At 36.5% G+C, this 19,107-nt stretch overlaps 2 protein-coding genes across 2 annotated transcripts; one reads left to right on the forward strand and one right to left on the reverse strand.

The window, feature by feature from the left end:
• Positions 1-1,652: 1,652 nt before the first annotated feature.
• Positions 1,653-3,876, reverse strand: LOC147481445 (large ribosomal subunit protein uL23-like). The gene is made up of 3 exons (XM_086577305.1): positions 3,694-3,876; positions 2,898-3,264; positions 1,653-1,992 (listed from the first exon to the last, which is right to left on the reverse strand). The coding sequence occupies exons 1-3, from the start codon at positions 3,710-3,712 to the stop codon at positions 1,908-1,910; spliced, it is 471 nt and encodes a 156-aa protein (XP_086433431.1). The 5' UTR covers positions 3,713-3,876; the 3' UTR covers positions 1,653-1,907.
• A 4,501-nt stretch (positions 3,877-8,377) lies between these two features.
• LOC147481446 (uncharacterized) lies at positions 8,378-9,193 on the forward strand. The gene has a single exon (XM_086578934.1). The coding sequence runs from the start codon at positions 8,378-8,380 to the stop codon at positions 9,191-9,193; it is 816 nt and encodes a 271-aa protein (XP_086435060.1).
• Positions 9,194-19,107: the final 9,914 nt, after the last annotated feature.

A 19,107-nucleotide genomic window follows, 5' to 3' on the forward strand; every position in this document is an offset into this window, starting at 1 on the left:
TGACTGACCTATTGTTTATGTTCAACGTTCAACCATGGTTAATTCATCAGGGATACCTCATTCCCTTTTCATATACTCCATATACACCCATCAATAAGCTTTATAGCCACCCTATGTATCCCTTTCCATAACCAAGAAGCATTAAGGGGAGGGTTTTCTTTCACATCAAACCAGTTCCTTCCATATATAGCCATGAAACTTTGTGCCCATAGAGAAGTCTTATCAGTGTAAGCCTTCCAAGCCAACCTAGCTATCATAGCTATATTCATATTTTGTGTTTTTTCTGAATCCTAAGCCACCTTGTGCCTTAGGTTTACAAATGTTATCCCACCCCATGGTATGGATGCTTTTACTCTCCTCTGTACCATGCCACCAAAAATTCCTGCAAGCCTTATCTATCTTCTCATAAGTAGATGCTGGAAGAAGATAAGTAGTCATTGCAAAAATTGGTGTGACTTGTACAACAGCCTGGATAAAGGTAGTTCTTCCAGCCAGAGAAATAACTATAGCCCTCCATCCCTTGATCTTCTCATGTACCTTGTATACCAAGTAGTCAAAATCCTATAATTTCTTTCTAGAGAGTACAATAGGAATCCCTAGATACTTATCTTTTCTATAAAAAAAACCTCATTTTCCAAAAAAAAATTCAAAATCTTTTTATGTTTATTATTCACATTCCTACTACTATATATACTAGACTTATCATAATTAATTTTTTGACCTGACACCTCACAATAATCTTCCAAAATCTTTTTCAAATTCCCACTTTTTTTAAGATTAGTTTTTGTAAACAAAATAAGGTCATCAACATAAAATAAATAAATGAGTGATTGGTGGATTTAATTATGTCAAGAAATAAAATATCGCGCCCTTGTCACCTAGCTGCACCAAATCCGATCCAAGCTTCGTGACTCACACCCAATGTCACCTCAGTTACACATCATGCCTAAATTGATCACTAAGTTTTATGACCTTCCAAATATATGGATCCAAGGTGATACTTAAAGATGTTGATCTCCATGGTCAAAATCACAGTGCCGTACTGGCCAAATATCAAGATATAATTCCACATCCCTCCCTAGATAGAGCCATGCTTTATCACAGTGCCGTACTGGCCAAATATCAAGATATAATTCCATATCCCTCCCTAGATAGAGCCATGCTTTTGAGAGCATGAAGACACTCACCGGAGAACCCAAGTATTAATTATACCTTGCATTATAGCAAAGATCACCAGGCAATAATTAACCACTAAGAACCTTCCATTAAGAGTAACTACGTTAACAACATACCATCTCCTTTTCCAGCTTTGATGTGTAAATCGCAAACAAAATCTCAAAATTAACCAGCAATAACATAAAAATAACTTGTAGCTAACAAAAGCAGTTCAACAAATGTAGACAACTGACGAGGTGACTGAATTGTCCAGGATTATCAAGGGAAAATAGATGAAGATCTCGAGCAATGTAAAATGCCGCCCAACTTTTAAACCAGTTTTGAATAATACTTTTGAGAACCTGCAAACACAGTGGATTACACTAGAAAGCTGTTCTGGGGGATGAATTATCTCTGTAGACACTACACAATTTGTTAGAAAACTACCCTGCATATGCATTATTCCAAAACAAGAAGCCAGGAAGGAATTACCCATATGATGTAATCTGCTTGAACTGATTTAAAAGTACAGCTACTTCAATAAGAACAATGCATGACAACAATTTATGTTTGTCAACTTTCAAGTAAGGTGAAAATCCACTCCTAATCAATATCATGTCACAAAACTAAGAACTTAAACAAGAGCACCACAAAATAAAATTCGCTAGCACAATTCTCACTTCTGAAAGTGCCTAAGGTTCTAAAACACAAATCTCTAAATTCACGACAAAATGGTGAGGTCAAGATTCGATCTAAATGATCCCAATCTTGTTTGCAACATCCAAAGCATCATAATCTGGAGTCAACCTCACATATGCCTTCTTGGTTCCGTCAGGCCTGAAATGATATGCCAAAATGGTCGAACAAGTCAGGATGATAAGGCCACTAATAATAATGATTGCATTAAGGAATGTCCCTTTTTAAAATTCATAGAGCAGGAAATAATACATATTGCAAGAGATAATATGCTCACCATGGAGATAATCATGCCCAACAAAAATCATCTCAATTAAATGTCTAACCTTGTTAAGGAAATTGAATGTGGGCCTTTAAGAAAATCCAAAAACTACCATATCTGGTAGACATACTCTAATATGTTTATATATTATACATCAGTCCTGTTAAGAAGCTGTTCTACTCCACTTCCAAATGTGGACCTATACCAATAACTTAAAGCCGATTTCTTGTGGAGATAATTTACCCACCATGGAGATCATCTCCATCAAAAGAACAAACCTTAATTATGGTGTAGGTCTAATTTTGGAAGTGAAGTATAATGATTGATTACAAACAAGTACATATACATATAACTTCATAAAAAGTAAGTAAAGAATTTAATTTCGTGGATTACAAACTTCTAGGACATCAAGATTTTATTAAGAGGACTATGTCATGGCAGTACAGTTGAAGACTGTCAACATACATTCTTTGCAATATCAATTTGCATAGCAAATTGACTTCTCTAGTGAGATATTGCTAGCCGCTAGGTTACATGACCAAGAAAAAGCTAAAGAAACCATTTTTGTCGCATGAAATATACAAAAACCACACTCTGTTCATAAAGCTCTTGTTAGATATGCTCATATGCCAAGCAAGCAAATATTAATGCAACTATCAGTGCTTTTTGCACGATTTCGTTTTAGGCGGAATCAAATTCATTACCAAACACATGGGTTCATATTAGACATAAAGGTGTGCACAAGAAAAAAATAAACAGTTAGAAGCAAAATATGAACATTCACCTGATCAATGTGTTGACTTTCTTTGTCTGAATGTCGTACATCTTCTTGACTGCAGCCTTGATCTTCTTCTTGTCAGCACGAATATCAACAATGAACACCAGTGTGTTATTGTCTTCGATCTTCTTCATTGCAGATTCGGTCGTGAGGGGATACTTCAAAATCTGATAATGGTCGAGCTTGTTCCTTGGGGTTGCACTGATACGAGGGTACTTGGGGTCTCTCGCCTTTTTCAAAGTCTTTGGACGATGAAAGGTAACCGAGGTACGGATCTTCTTGGCTTTCTTCTTTAGAGTTGACGCACCTGATTTCACTGCCTTGGCAGCCTTCAAGGCCTGCGCCTTTGGGTCAGCCTTCTTTGTGGTAGAAACTGTGAGAGAAACAATATCAATATAAACCAGACTGTCATATTCAGAACCCGTAAAACAAAAACACCAGCCAAACCTCAAGGTCAGAAAAATGTTGGGAGAGAAGAGCAAATGTTCCCTATAAATGAAGTAAGCAAAATTTCTCTTTTCTTCTTATATAATTAACAGTCATTTAGGAGAAAGTCACTCATTCTTGCCAATGATACTATTTCAAGAAAAGAAGTTAGGTGAAATTCACCCATTCTTGCTAAAACTAAAAGAAATGGAGCAATTGATCGGAAAGTTTTACAGTCAGTTGGTCATTAAATACCCATTACCATTTTCCACATATTTTTCCAACGATGTATTATTATAGCGTAAAAATGATTGACTAAATACAAAAATACTTATATTTGAGAGTAAGAAAAACAAAATGAAACAATTTGGGGTACCTTTTGAAGGAGGAGCCATTGAGATAGTCTAGTCCAGTGAACCTGTTAATAGGTAAACTGAAAACAAATCAACAAATGAAAAACAAGTTAAAGTGTTAAAAAAGATGCGACGGACCTGTGGAATTAGGGTTAGGGTTTACGTGAATGGAAAAATGGGACCGGGTTGCAATTCTATATACTATACGGGTGCACCTTGGGTGGGCCAACCCGAGCCCTTTTTCTAATATGTAAATCTAGGCCCAGCTCAATTTCTGGTTCGGCCTGGGTTAAGGCGAAAGAAAATTGCACATCATGCGCTTACGCTTCTAGTGAAAGCTCGATTGTGAAATAGTTCCCGTGTAGCTCTATGTTGTTCAGGTTGTGGTGGGCAAATATCGTCAACCCGATATGTCAGCCCAAATATCATGATTAATATCGATATTTCACAATTGAGTTTGTATGTTGTAGGAAAAGCAAGAAAATGATGGAAAAGAAGAGAATGGACACGTGGCATTACATGATTGGAAAAAACGATTATCACAACACTATATAAAGACTGGAAGGAGGAAGAAAAAAGCATTCCGAATTCATTTAAGAAAAATTTGTAAATCAGAGCAAAGAGAGAGGAAAAAAGGAAAATGTGTAACCGCCATTGATACTAATAATAAAAGCTTAATTCAAGTTCTTTCAATCTTGTTTCTAGCTCTTCAATAGTTTCTTGTTAATTGATCTTAGAGAAACATCTTCTCCAACTATATTGGCGCCGTCTGTGTTTCAAGGATCAAGAAAGAACACCTTTTTTCTTATTTTTCTTTGAAGTTTCGAATCTACTATTGAGGGGGTGAAGGAGTTTCGATAGGATCAGTGAATAATAGTGAGTTTGTTTAAAGAGATATTTGGTTTCTTGTCAAGATGCCTCCCAAACGAGAAACAGTACGTAAAGCATTAATGATTGACGAAGCAAGCACGTCACAAGCAGCATCTAAGAATGCAGATCGTAGAACTAGAAGGTCAATTAGTAGATTGGTGGAAGAAGTGGAAGAGATACAAGAGGAAAAAGTATCTCTGAAAGATTTGTTGAGAAGGATGGCTGAATTAGAAAAACAAAATAAGATGTTAATGGCTGAAAATAAAGCAATAAGGGAAGAAAAGGAGAAGCGTGCTGAAGATGTTATGTATGAGAAGGATGACGAGGAGTCAAGTTTGGGTACACCAGTGGTACGAAAGAGTCACCTCGAGGAGGTGAGAAGAAGTCATCTTGAAGAGGTACAATCTGTAGCGAGGGTGACACCAAAAGTGGTGCAAGAAGAAGAAGAAGTTAAAGCACCAATCACGAAGGAAATGGTACAAGAGATGATGCAGAAGCAGTTAGGAGAGCAGTTATTGGAAAAGGTTTCAGCATCGATACGAAAGATGACAGACGATGTGGGTAGGAATCCATTGAAGAAGGAGATAGAAAGGGTTGTTTTACCTCCAAAGTTCAAGAATCCAAAATTTAGTCAGTATGAGGGGGCCACTGATCCCATGGACCATCTTTTTAGTTATTGACATTAGTTCTCGATATATCAGGGTACTGAGTATTGGGATACTGTGCTATGTTGATTTTTTTCATCAAGCTTGAAAGGAAAAGCACTAAAATGGTTTTGCACAATTCCGGAAAGGTCCATTGCATGATTTCGTGAAATTGAAGAAAGGTTCCTCACTAATTACGGTCACCAGAGGGTGAAGCCAAAGCAGGTGTCGGCCTTATTTCAATTAAAGCAAGCAAAGAAGGAGTCATTGAAAGATTTCTTGGCAAGGTTCAAGGCCGAAACCCAGTTGGTAGAAAGGTTAGATGAATAAAAAATGACAGCTGTCATAGCTTTTCAAGCAGATGTAATACCAAGATCATTTATGCACAAGTATTTGTTGAGAAAAGAGGTTAAAACTATCTAGGAGTTGTATGATAAAGATGATAGAGATATCAGAGTCGAGGAAGGATTAAAGATGGCAAACACTCAAAGCAAGATTGCAAGTCATTGTTCTTTGGAAGAAGAGATAAAGATAGTCTCGATCGATATGAAAGTCGAGATTCTTCGAGGTCAGATCATAAAAAACCTCAGGAGCAGTACACAAATAGAGATAATCAGTCGCAGCAAAAAAGAAAGTTTGGCAAAACACTGAAAGAGGAATTAGATCCTAGTAATTTCATAGCTCTCAATGCTACGCCAGAAGATATATTTAGGAGGATAGCGAAAGAAGAATTCGTGATCTGGCTGAAATATACTCTTAGGGAGATAAAAGGTAGACCTTACTATCAATTTCATAAGGTGGAGAACCATGAAACTAATAGGTATCTACAGCTGGTAAAAGAAATCGACAGGTTCATGAAGGATGGAAAATTGAGAGAATTTTGGGCTGATGTTAGGCCTGAAGAAACAACGACTATACGGGAGAAGCCACTGGGGGTAATAAACATGATTTACAAAGGAGAGATTCCCCAGAAAAAAATTCTTCGAGATAAGATAAGAAAGATATCGACGGTGAAAGAGGTGATCGAAGTCAATGTCGAGCCAAATCGGGTGAATCAGCAACTAGTGTCGGCTAGCATTCCTGGGGCAATTATGTTTGTACCAGAGGATCTATCCAAGGTAATGTTACCACATGAAAATGCTTTATTAATCACTTTGCGTATTGCGGGTTATGATGTACAGAAGATATTAGTAGACTGCGGTAGTTCAGTTAATATTTTATTTTGGAGAGCATTCAAAGGAATTGGTCTCGATGAATCTCATTTGAAGCTACCGGTTCGGTTTATATGGTTTTAATGGAACTTGTACCAAGCCCATTTGGAGAGATAAAATTGCCGATTAAATTTGGGCCTCAAACGGTGATGATGACATTCGTGGTCATCAAGCACCATTCTGATCACAATGCCATATTGGGAAGGAAGTGGATACACAAAATGCGGGCAGTACCTAGCATGTTCTATCAAGTTATCCGATTCTCTACTGTATATGGATTGCATGAAATTAGGGGCGATCAGTCCGAATGAGAAAAATGTAATTTTATTACAATAAAGGGAATGATGAAGGGGAAAAGTCAAGACACTAGGGGGTTGGAAAATTCTAACTAGCAGTTACAGCAAGCTTTGCATGTCGACACCAATGTGCAGATACATGAGCAGGTAAAGTTCACTCAAGAGCTGAAGCAAAATGAAGAACCCCTATGGGAAAGAAATACCATCGAAATGGTGGAGAAAGTTACATTTAGTACAGGAGAGAGTGAGCATCATACGTTCATTGGTACAGAGATGGAGGAAAACATAAGAAATGAGTTGATGATATTTTTGAAAGAGAATCAGGATGTTTTCGCATGGTTGATGTCGGACCTCACAGGTATAAATCCAGATGTTTGTTCACACAAGCTGAATATGGAAGAAAATGTAGTTCTTGTGCACCAAAAACATCGGAAGGTTAGACCGATGTATGAAGAAGCGGTGCAAGTCAAGATACAGAAGATGTTAAAAAATATCATAATCAGAGAGGTAGAACATTCTCAATGGGTAGCAAACATCGTGGTAGTATTGAAGAAGGATGGCAGAGTTTGAATTTGTGTTGATTTTACAGATGTAAATAAAAAGTGTCCAAAGGATCATTATCCCATGGCTAGAATTGATGAGTTGGTTGATCGAACTACTGGTTTCGAGTTGATCAGTTTTTGTGATGGGGATTCGGGTTATTTTCAGATTCTGATGGCTATTGTGGACCAGCTAAAAACGGCATTTGTCGTAAATGGAGGATATACTGTTTTATCAGAATGTCATTTGGGTTGAAAAATGTAGGAGCCAGTTATCAAAGACTAGTAGAGAAGATGTTTAAAAAACTCATCAAACCGGTTGTCGAGGTCTATATAGATGATATGGTAATCAAGTCCATGAAAGATGTAGATCATGTAAAGGACCTCGACACCGTGTTCAAAATTTTGCGAGAGTTTAATATGAAGCTTAATCCTGAAAAATGTACATTCGGGGTCAGTTCGGGCAAGTTTTTGGGATACATCGTTACGAAACGGGGTATCGATGCTAATCCTGATCAAATACGAGCACTTCAGCAAATGCCATCTCCTACAACCAGAAAACAAATACAAAGGTTGACGGGAAGAATAGCTGCGCTCAATAGATTTATCTCCAGAACTTCGGATCGATGTAAGCCGCTTTTCAGTTGCTTAAAAAGAATGTTAAATTATGTTGGAATGAGGAATGTGAAGAAGCATTTTCTAAATTAAAGAAATATATGCAAGAAATGCCAACACTTACAAAACTAGATGAAGGAGAAAGTTTGCTCATTTATTTGGCTGTGTCAGATTTTTGCTATAAGTTCTGTCCTTGTGAAAGTAGAAAATGGGTTGGAAAGACCGGTGTATTTTCAGAGTAAAACGATGCTCAAGGCGGAGACTCGGTACTCCATTCTGGAGAAATATGCGTTGGCACTTTTATTTTCATCCCAGAGACTGAAGCCATATTTTCAAGCACATTCTGTGATAGTGATGATGAATTTACCGTTAAAGCAAACTCTAGCAAAAACCGCTAAGTTAGAGAGGATGTCTAAGTGGTCAGTATTAATAAACGAGTTCGGGGTAGAGTATCGAAATCGAAGTGTCAGAGAAAAGTCAGGTGTTGGCCGACTTTCTGGCAGATTTTCCATCTGAGGATGCGAGTTGGGGCATGGAAGAAGAGGAATTTTTAATGTTGCAAGAGCCTGAAGAGGTTATCGATACAGACGATCCATGGGCAGGAACTAATGATTGGAGGTTATTTGTTGATGGATCATCTGGAGGTAAGGGGTGTGGCATCGAAGTGGTGCTGGTTGCTCCTGAAAATCAAAGACTCAAAATGGCAATAACATTGGGGTTCCATGCGTCTAATAATGAGGCTGAGTATGAAGCCTTAATAGCTGGTCTCGAGATGGCTAGATCTCTCAACATAAAAGAATTGTCAATATTCAGTGACTCGATGCTCGTGGTCAGCCAGATCAATGGAGGATATTTAGCAAAATGTGAAAACATGGTGGATTATTTGAACTTCATAAAATCCAAACTGAGAGATTTCAGTAAGATAAAACTTCAGCATCTCAACAGAAATGAGAACAAACATGTTGATGCCCTGGCATATGTGGCAGTGATGCTAGAAAACACAGAGGGTCACACTCTACACATTGGAGTTCAACAGAGGCCAAGCATTGACATCGATGACTCAGAAATTATAGAGATTGACACACTGGGGGCGTCATGGATGGAAGCATATATCTCATACTTATCGGAGGGCAAAGTAATGGAGGACAAAAATGAGGCTAGAAGGATTAAGTCTGGAGCTCAAAGGTATGTATTGATTGACAATGAGTTATATCGAAAGAATCCTGGAGGTCCACATTTGAAATGCATATCGCCTGAGGAAGCACAACTAATCATTGCCGATCTTCACGAAGGCAAATGTGGAAACCACTCAGCAGGTAGATCGTTAGCTAATAAAATCATGAGATAGGGATATTTTTGGCCTCAAATGCGAAGTGACTGTCTTCGATATGCGAAAAAACGTGTACAATGCCAAATTCATAGGAAAACTATACATGTCCTAGCTGAAGAGTTACATTGTGTTTCAAACTCATGGCCTTTTGCTCTATGGGGTATGGATATTGTAGGTCTACTAACACCAGGGAGAGGCAAAAGAAGGTTCATGTTGGTAGTCACAGACTATTTCACGAAGTGGGTAAAAGTCATCGTTTTGCAGCACATCAAAGAACAGGATGTCATAAACTTCCTTTTTGAACGAGTCATATGTCGATATGGGTTGTCGTATGCCATTATATCAGATAATGGCCCGCAGTTTGAGGGAGGAAAGGTGAAAGCTTTCTTGGAATCTTACAAGATAAAGCATTTCACATCTGCGCCATACTATGCTCAGGGTAATGGGCAAGTTGAGGCAACAAATAAAACCATTATGGATAATATCAAGAAAAAGTTAGAAGACAAGAAAGGTCTTTGGGTGGTTGAGCTAAATAGAGTTTTATGGGCTTATAGAACTATACCTCGAATGGCCACAGGCGAATCACCTTTTAATTTAGCTTATGGCATGGAAGCAGTAACTCCATCTGAAATGGTGGTGTCGACATCCAGAACAAAAGTCTTGTTAAATGGTCAAAATAATGAAGGAATGGCTATGGAAGTTCTCAATCTTGAGGAAACAAGAGATCAAGCAAGGGTAAGGCTCGACACCTATCATAGGCAACTTAGAAAAGCTTTTAACAAGAAAGTAAGAGGAAGGCATTTTTAGGAAGGGGATTTGGTCTTGAAAGTGGTAACTCAAGCTACTAAAGAAAAAGGGGATGGAAAACTAGCAGCAAGCTGGGATGGGCCTTATATCATTCACAAGGTCGAAATCAATGGAGCTTATTACTTAAAAACGGCTGAAGGTGTAATATTACCAAAGCCTCAAAATGTAAATAATTTGAAGGGTTAGTTAGACTTACCCCCCATTACTAGTTGCAATTAGTGTTACCCCCAGTTTTCAAAAATATTAGTGATACCCCCCCCATTTGAGTGATCCAACGGTCAGATTTCTTCATCTGAAAAAAAAAATTCATCTCGTAACCGTTGGATCTTGCAATTGGGGGGTATCACTAATATTTTTGAAAACGGGTATATTTCAAGTTTCATGATGTATTTTTTCTGAATCAAGGTTATACATTCAATAAAGATATTGTCATTTGCAAAATCAATATGTTTATACATATATAGCAGATTTTTGTATCTCTAGAATTATATGATTGATAACAGGTCAAAACAAAATCCTGGTGATCTGTAGATCCTCATCTCGATACCAGGTCAAACAAAATCTTGGTGATATGTAGATCCTCATCTCGATACCAGGTCAAACAAAATCCTGATGATCTGTAGATCCTCATCTCGATACCAGGTCAAATAAAATCTTGTTCTTGGCAGCAATGCGAGTTCTGGTCAATAAAATCCAGTTCTTGGCAGCAATGTCGAGTTCGGGTAAAAAAAATCCTATTCTTGGCTACAATGCGAGTTCAGGTAAATAAAATCCAGTTCTTGGCAGTAATGTCAAGTTTGGGTCAATAAAATTCAGTTCTTGACAGCAATGTCGAGTTTGGGTAAAAAAATCCTGTTCTTGGCGGCAATGTGAGTTCAGGTCAATAAAATCCTGTTCTTGGCAGCAATGCGAGTCCAGGTCAATAAAATCATGTTCTTGGCAGCAAGGTTGAGTTCGGTTCAAAGAATCATGTTCTTTGCAGCAAGGCGAGTTCAGCTAAAAAAGCCATCTTTAGGCAGCAATGCGAACAAGTAAGGTATGTATTTATAAGTGATATCAATATGATGTCGATGTCAGTGTCGAGTGTCGACGTTGATTTTTAATTATGTATACAATGTCGAAGGTTGAAGCATGTATTAATAATTAAGGATGTCAGTGAACGAGATAATGCAATAATATTTCATTAAAACGAGGAAAAGAGTAGGCTAAACAGCCTATTACAAGTTGAAATAAAAACTTAAAATATAGATAACAAGATTAATCATCATCTTCATCGTTATCATCATCGTCCTCATCCTCATCTTCATCATTACCATCTTCGCTATCATCCTCATCATCATAAATGGTGGAAAACCCATTGCCATCTTTAACATAATCATAGCAGTATGGATCTCTCAACCATTCATCATCACTTTCTTCTTTTTATTTTTCTTTTTCTTCTTCATTGGTTTTTTCTTCTTCTGTTTTTTCCTCGTTATCAGAGTAATCTGTAGTAGGGCAATCAGACCAGTGAGGAGGCCAATCGGGCAGAACCATAAAAAAGGCTAAGATAATAAGGAAGAGGGAGATGGGAGACATGGCTTCTTGTCAGTTAAACTAATGGGAATTTATCGGAAGGGGAATTGGAAGAGATGATTCAAAATCAAGTTTTTGAAGAGATTTTATAGTGGAAAAAGGTTAAACAAACGAGAGAATTTAAGGGTGATTAGCAAGAAAACGAGGAATATTAATGGTAGGTGAGCATGAAAACAAGGAACAGTAATGAAAAAGTAGTTTTTCGTTCTTTGTGCATGGGATAGTTAAAGTTTGAATGATAATTAAATAAGTCTTAATGACATGGTTTAATTCAACAGATGTTGGTCTTTGAGCCAGTTGGATAGGGTTATTGTGTCAAAATGTAAATATTTATTTTCTGTTTATCTAAAGTATGGCAAAGGATGCAAAGGTAAGCAAAAAATGCTGGCGATCTGTAGATTCTCATATCGATACTAGGTTAGAAAAGTATGATTCAAAAGCAAATATATATATGGAGGTATATCGATGTTAAATATATATTAAGTATCGATACTGCTTTTAGTTGGAGTGGTATCGAAAATCGATTTTAAAATTCAAAATATATATTAAGTATCGATACAACTTTTAGTTGGAGTGGTATCGAAACTCGATTTTAATTCAAAATATATATTGAGTATCGATACTGCTTTTAGTAGAGTGGTATCGAAACTCATTTTTTAAAATTCAAAATATATATTAAGTATCGATACTACTTTTAGTTGGAGTGGTATCGAAACTCGATTTTAATTTGTCAAAATATATATTAAGTATCGATACTGCTTTTAGTTTGAGTGGTATCGAAAATCGATTTTAAAATTCAAAAAATATATTAAGTATCGATACTGCTTTTAGTTGGAGTGGTATCAAAACTCGATTTTAATTTTCAAAATATATATTAAGTATCGATACTGCTTTTAGTTAGAGTGGTATCGAAAATCGATTTTAAAATTCAAAATATATATTAAGTATCGATACTATTTTTAGTTGGAGTGGTATCGAAACTCGATTTTAATTTTCAAAATATATATTAAGTATCGATACTGCTTTGAGTTGGAGTGGTATCAAAAATCGATTTTAATTTTCAAAATATATATTAAGTATTGATACTGCTTTTAGTTGGAGTGGTATCGAAACTCGATTTTAATTTTCAAAATATATATTAAGTATCGATACTGTTTTTAGTTGGAATGGTATCGAAAATCGATTTTAAAATTCAAAATATATATTAAGTATCGATACTATTTTTAGTTAGACTGGTATCGAAACTCGATTTTAATTTTCAAAATATATATTAAGTATCGATACTGCTTTTAGTTGAAGTGGTATTGAAAATCGATTTTAAAATTCAAAATATATATTAAGTATCGATACTGTTTTTAGTTTGAGTGGTATCAAAACTTGTTTTTTAAATTCAAAGTATATATTAAGTATTGATATTGCTTTTAGTTGGAATGGTATCGAAACTCGGTTTTTAAATTCAAAGTATATATTAAGTATTGATACTGCTTTTAATTGGAGTGGTATCGAAACTAGATTTTAATTCAAAATATATATTGAGTATCGATACTGCTTTTAGTAGAGTGGTATCGAAACTCGTTTTTTAAATTCAAAATATATATTAAGTATTGATACTGTTTTTAGTTGGATTGGTATCGAAATTCAATTTTCAATGTTTCAAAATATACACTAAGTATCAATAGTATGTTGGTTAGGAGTGGTATAGAAAGTTGTATTTTTTCTTTTTTATGGATGATAATATCGGATGTATTGCATACAAAATGAGTGTATAACAAGCAAAAAGATCTATTTCTATAATTCAAAAGGAGTGTAAAGAAATCCAGAAAGATAGTTAGATCATTATATCAATATTACAATCAAGGGCTATAAAACAGATAAGACTAGTTTTGGGTGAGCTTCGCATCGAGGCGTGATAAGCACCCAAAACTGTAATATTAAACCCCGTGAGACATAGTGTTTTAGTCAATTATGTGTTTAATAATCATGTAATAATTATATTTTCATACTTTTGTAGGTTTCCGCAGTTAACGTGAATATAATGATAAAACATGCATTGATGTACGGGAATATTGGAATATCTGAAGTCTTCCCACTCAGCCACAGTGAAGCCCAACAAAGCCTGACTAGAGCCGAAGTTTCCAAAGGAACAAAACCAGTGCAGAACGGGTTCACCTATAAAGAAGCAACAAACTTTCGAAGCTCACATCTTATAAATCTAGACGCCGACGTTGGCTAGTGAACTGCCAGAGCGACCATGGCGGCGAACTCTACGCAAAGACAAAAAGTTGTAAAAATGCCAAAATTGGTGCCGCCACTAGACACACTAAGTGGACCCACACTGGGGGCCCAAAAGGCATGGACGAGTCAACATAGGCAGGTGGCAAGTGATGGTCACAATTTTGTACCACCTTGCAATAGGAGAAGACACGTACCAATTCAAAGTTTGAATTGAATTGGGATAAAAGACAAAACCAAACATAAAATTTGGTTTGATATGGAGTAGGAAGACAAAAACTAAAGAAAATAGTTTCAAGACAAAACTTTGTATTTCAAAGTTTTGAATGACTCAATTTAACAAAAAGACAAAACCCAATTAAATCCCTTCACGAGAGACCAGCCTATATATGTGGAAGGGGTCTTCAATATTTCCCCTTCAGCATTTTATGCTTTAGCATTTGTTCATTAGTTTGTTAGCTTAAGTTATCGTCTGTAGCTTCATTCCAGTACTTTACATTCCGTCATTTTCTCTTTAGTAGCTTCAATACTGTAAGTTATTTCTTCTTAATAAAAGTCATTCCTTTTCAACTTTAATATCTATCTTGCATTTAATTATTTCTTCAATGACCATGAGCTAATCCCCCCTCTCAGGGGGAGGGTTATGCTGCTCGTGTGAGAATCCGGATTGACACTTTAATGTTCTAGAATCACTGCTTAGGAATTAGGTGTAGATTATAAATCCGGCCCCAAAATGATTGAGACTATACAAATTTGGAGTGCTGATGCTCCAGAACAGTCTCGCGAGAGACCCAAAATGTCTCGCGCGTGACTCTCTGGTGTTAGATAGCTCTCCAATTTGTCCAGCTGATGTAGAATCGAACCAGGAGCTGAAATGATATTCCAGAGATGAAATATTAGTTCAACTCCTTATGCTAGTGCGATGCGACTCAGAGATGTGGGCATTTCGCTAGGGATCAATACTCGATGTCGTCTCGGGTTTGTCTATGAACTCGAGACGAATTAGAGCTGTAGTGATGTGGTAATATAAACTGTTGAAAAATGATTCTTGCATGAGTATGATTAACCCTCTCCCTGTTTCTCTATCTTTGTTTATTTACATCGAAATCACCGTTAGTAATTTACATTATTTACATTACCATTAAATTAATTAAACCAACTAAAAAAACCTAAAATCCTACTCACCAAAAGTTGTAATTCCAGTTGTGAACCTTACTGAGCCCTAAGGTTTGGACGATCCCTTACTCGACCTATCTTACCAAACTCACGTGAGTAAGGTAACTTGACTAAACTAACGACTATACGGACTTTGGACTTTGGTCTTTGGACTTCGGACTGGGGACCTCAGACTTAAGTATAAAACCAAAAACGTGAAATCAACGTTTTATCAAATGGCGCCGCTGCCGGAGAAGGATTCTGGACATTTAACGTAATAACTAGAATACATCACGTAAAAACCCCCTCTCCCATCCCCTCATTTTTTTTATTTTTATTTCTTTTGCGATACTAACGTGTTACGTACCTGTTTGCCCTAACTTTTTCTACTAATAGATATCTGTGAACCATATCTTGTTTATTTTTATTAGCACAGTCTAAGTATTCCGTAGGAACTTGAAGTACTGAACTATTAAAAGAGTCTCGAGCGAGACTAACCTGGAGTATCAACACTCCGATTTTCAGGTACAGGCTACTCTCCTTTTCAGTACTATTTTAGACTCTCTAGTCCTGTTTATCCCCCATCCAGTAAGTTCACAAGCTCGGGAGTTAATTCGATCGATATACGAGGAATCGCGGGATGCCAGGTTTCAAATTCTTAAACTCCTCAAACTTTGTCGAGGATATTATTTGGTTGTTTGCTATAACCTGTTTTACCTCGCATATTTGTGTGTTGGCATGAGAACTCCTTACATGTAAATGTGGTTCGTCATTACATATTTACGTTAATACGATTAATATGATTCGAATATATTTGGATGTATACGTAATTTCAAACCACCTGCTTAGAATTTTTTTTATGTGTATGTTACATCAATTCACGTACGCGGTATTCATTTGCATGAGTTCGTTCTCGACATTTTCCTAGCTCACATATAGTTGCACGTATCGGTAGCTATTGATTATTGCATGCGTAGGACATAATTCTATTAACGTATAAGTAATATAAAGTTGCATGTGTAAACTTCATGTGTAAAACTAGCATGTGTTAATTGTATGTTTAGTTTCTATTTTGGCATCTATCGTTTTTAATTGCATGTTCCGTAATCACGTCTCCATAATACATTAATTAGATAAACTTAAAATATAAAAAAAAAAAAACAAAAAAAAAAAATAAAAAAATAAAAAAATAAAAAAAATTAAAATTTCATCATAATCATCTTAATAATACCCCACATAATACACCATCATAAATCATCATCCTATTCCATCAGGGTCTAGGAAACTTGAAAAATTGAGGTTGCCTAATTAAGGAATATGCTAGCACGAACAACCTCCCTCAATTCTCTCAGGTGACCTGGCTGTTGGAATATTCACACGTTATCCTAGCTTACTTGCTCAAGTTAGCAACAGCTCAGGAAGATGTGCTTCACCTCTCTCTTTCCTTAATTCTAAAGCCTCCTATCATAATTTGTTCCTTATGAGCCTAGAATTAAAACTTTTATTTGTATGAGACTACGGTTTGGTACTAATAAGGAATTAGAACTTACATATTGTCGTCGGAAATACAATAAACAACTGCTTATGCTATCTCCTAGACATAGTTCCTCCTCCATAAACCAACCTCGTCAAATATCTCCGTTGCCATTATCTCCCTTAATTATGGCCCAGGAAAATCCCACAGTCTAGAAACTCCTTTCGGATTTCTATACTGCCTTATAGGAAGGACCTGCTTCCTGCATTAAACTCGATGCAATTGTAGGTGATTTTCGCATTCTGCCAAACATTTTTGGGTTATTACCTGTTTACCATGGTCTAGACCATGAAAAACCGTACAATCACCTTCGTCGGATGCAGCAAGTAGTCACCATTTTTCGCCATCCGACCGTTACTAACGAACAAGTTTTGCTTAGGTTGTTTCCCTTCATCTTAGCTGATAAAGCTTCAGCTTGGCTCGCAGGCGAAGCGCCGCAATCCCTTGACACATGGGCCAAGCTCATACAAGCATTCATGATAAAATTCTATACTCAGAAGAAAACTGCAGAAATGCTTCAGAAGATTCAATTCTTTCGCTAACATCCCCAGGAATCCTTTTCGGAAGCATGGAGCGATTTATCGACCGCTTTCGAATGTCCCCATCATCAACTCGACACCGCTGTATTAGTCCATTCATTCTTTAATGGTCTCTCTGACCATCAAAAGGAAACATTAGATATTATGAACGACGGTTGTTTCATGGACAAAGGCGCTACTGAAGCATACACTTTCCTTGAGAAATAGGCTTCACGAAGCACCCATTGGGGAAACACTGATTCTTCTAGATCTTCAAAAGACACTCCTATCAAAGTTACGTCTATGTTCGAGGTCAAACCTGATCCAGAATTAAAAACTCTGATCGAGTCCCTAAACAAAAAGGTCGATGCTCTTTCGGTTCAAGTAAATGATCAGAAACCCAAACAGGTCATGGCTGCCAACGCTTCCCCATGTCCTCTTTGCTTAAGTCCTGAGCACGCCGATTCTTATTGTCTTTTGGTATACGAGTGCCCTCCCCAATCTTCTGAAGAGGCTTGTGCTTTTAATATCCTTAATGCACCTTGGTGACAACATCCGAATTTTGCTTGGCCACCCCCTGACCAATGATATTATTAAAAAAAGATAGTCTTACTCACAAATAAAGCGATGAACTCTAAACGAAAGTAAAACTACAAACTGTTGCTTATACTAAACTTATCAAAGATATTTGTTTTCTACTCTCGAATCTATTGACATAGAGTTGGAATAGAAGATTCGTTCCACTCCTAGTCCTTTAGCATTAAAGTTTTCTACAATTGATGGTCTTTCAAAGGTCAATGAGAGATTTACGAAGGGAATTTATACGATGATGTGAATTCAAATAACAAGATACAAATAACGGAATGACATAATGCTAAGAGTTGAATCTAGATAAAGAATTAGGGGAATTTGATTCCACCTTGAATCCAACTTAATAAACTAGCATAGATTTGTTGTAAACCAATTCTTACGTTCTTATGGTAAGAATTGGTCATTCTAATCCCTAATTATATATGACATTTCTACCAATTCATAACTAGTATGTGAGGTCGTCCACCCATTCTCATGGCGAATCAACGACCTTCTAGAGTGAAATAGATTCTTACAACGATTCTATACTACACAATCAAGTTTTCATCAAGGCTTCATCAAACCCCTCTAATGGAGGTTTAGCCTTGATTCATCAAACTATCATTTCTAATTGAATTAAAACTAGACATAATATAAATATTTGAACTTTACTAATTTAACTACTCAAGAATTGAAATCCAAATTAATAATTAGGAAATGAATAACAAACACTAATTGAACTTAGATCTAAACAAATTTAAATGACAAAAATCGAAATTAACAAGAACTACTATTTTATTTATCTAATGAATGAAGAACAACGATTCAAATAATTAATCTAAAACAAGGAATGAAACTAATTAATTACTAATTGAAATTCAAAAACTAGATCTACAAGCTATTCCAATGGCTACTTTCTATTATAAGCTATCTAACTATATCTTTTTTCAGAGCTAAGTCTTGTTTTTTGTAAAGTAGGAGACCAAATCCACAATTTCGTGCATGGGCTGAGGAGCCATGTTTTGGGCCGGAAAATCGTGCCCAAAGCCCAATTTCTTCAGTCCACAGAGCCTGTTTCAGCTGGATTTGACTTCAGTAGACTTTTCGTCCACTTCTGCTCCTCTAATTGGGTCAAGGCTTAAACTATTGAAAAGCTCTTTCCGAGCCGGTCGTTTTGACGTAAGGTAGGCCTAAATCCGAGGCTTGAGTCCAAAGATATGGTCTTCAGAAGTTCTGCTGACTTGTGCACTATTTTTGCCCATGTTGACTTTTCAGCTTTTGACCGGGCTTTATAAAGGCTTTGTCTTCTTGAATCTTGGCCTTTATCACAGAACTTCTTAGAAACCAACCCTTTGCTCCTTTATATCGCCAAAGTGGCACATTTCTACACATAATTGAGTTTCATGCCTAAAATACATAAAAGCACGTAATTAGCATTAACTCTTATTTATTACTCACATAATTGGTCTAAAAGTAGTATTATTAAGGGGTTAAAACTATAGTTTTGGGCTCTTATCACCCAATAACAAGCTCCTCCGGGT

The sequence above is a fragment of the Coptis chinensis genome, chromosome 8 (assembly GCF_015680905.1).
Source record: "Coptis chinensis isolate HL-2020 chromosome 8, ASM1568090v1, whole genome shotgun sequence".
Taxonomy (NCBI): Eukaryota; Viridiplantae; Streptophyta; class Magnoliopsida; order Ranunculales; family Ranunculaceae; genus Coptis; species Coptis chinensis.

Excerpts from the sequence above, each read along its gene's own strand:
- LOC147481445 (XM_086577305.1), bottom strand. Across the intron at positions 1,993-2,897 it reads AAAGTCAACACATTGATCAG|GCCTGACGGAACCAAGAAGG; the intron begins GTGAATGTTCAT and ends ATATCATTTCAG.
- LOC147481446 (XM_086578934.1), top strand. The coding sequence starts at position 8,378 with ATGGAAGAAGAGGAATTTTTAATGTTGCAAGAGCCTGAAGAGGTTATC.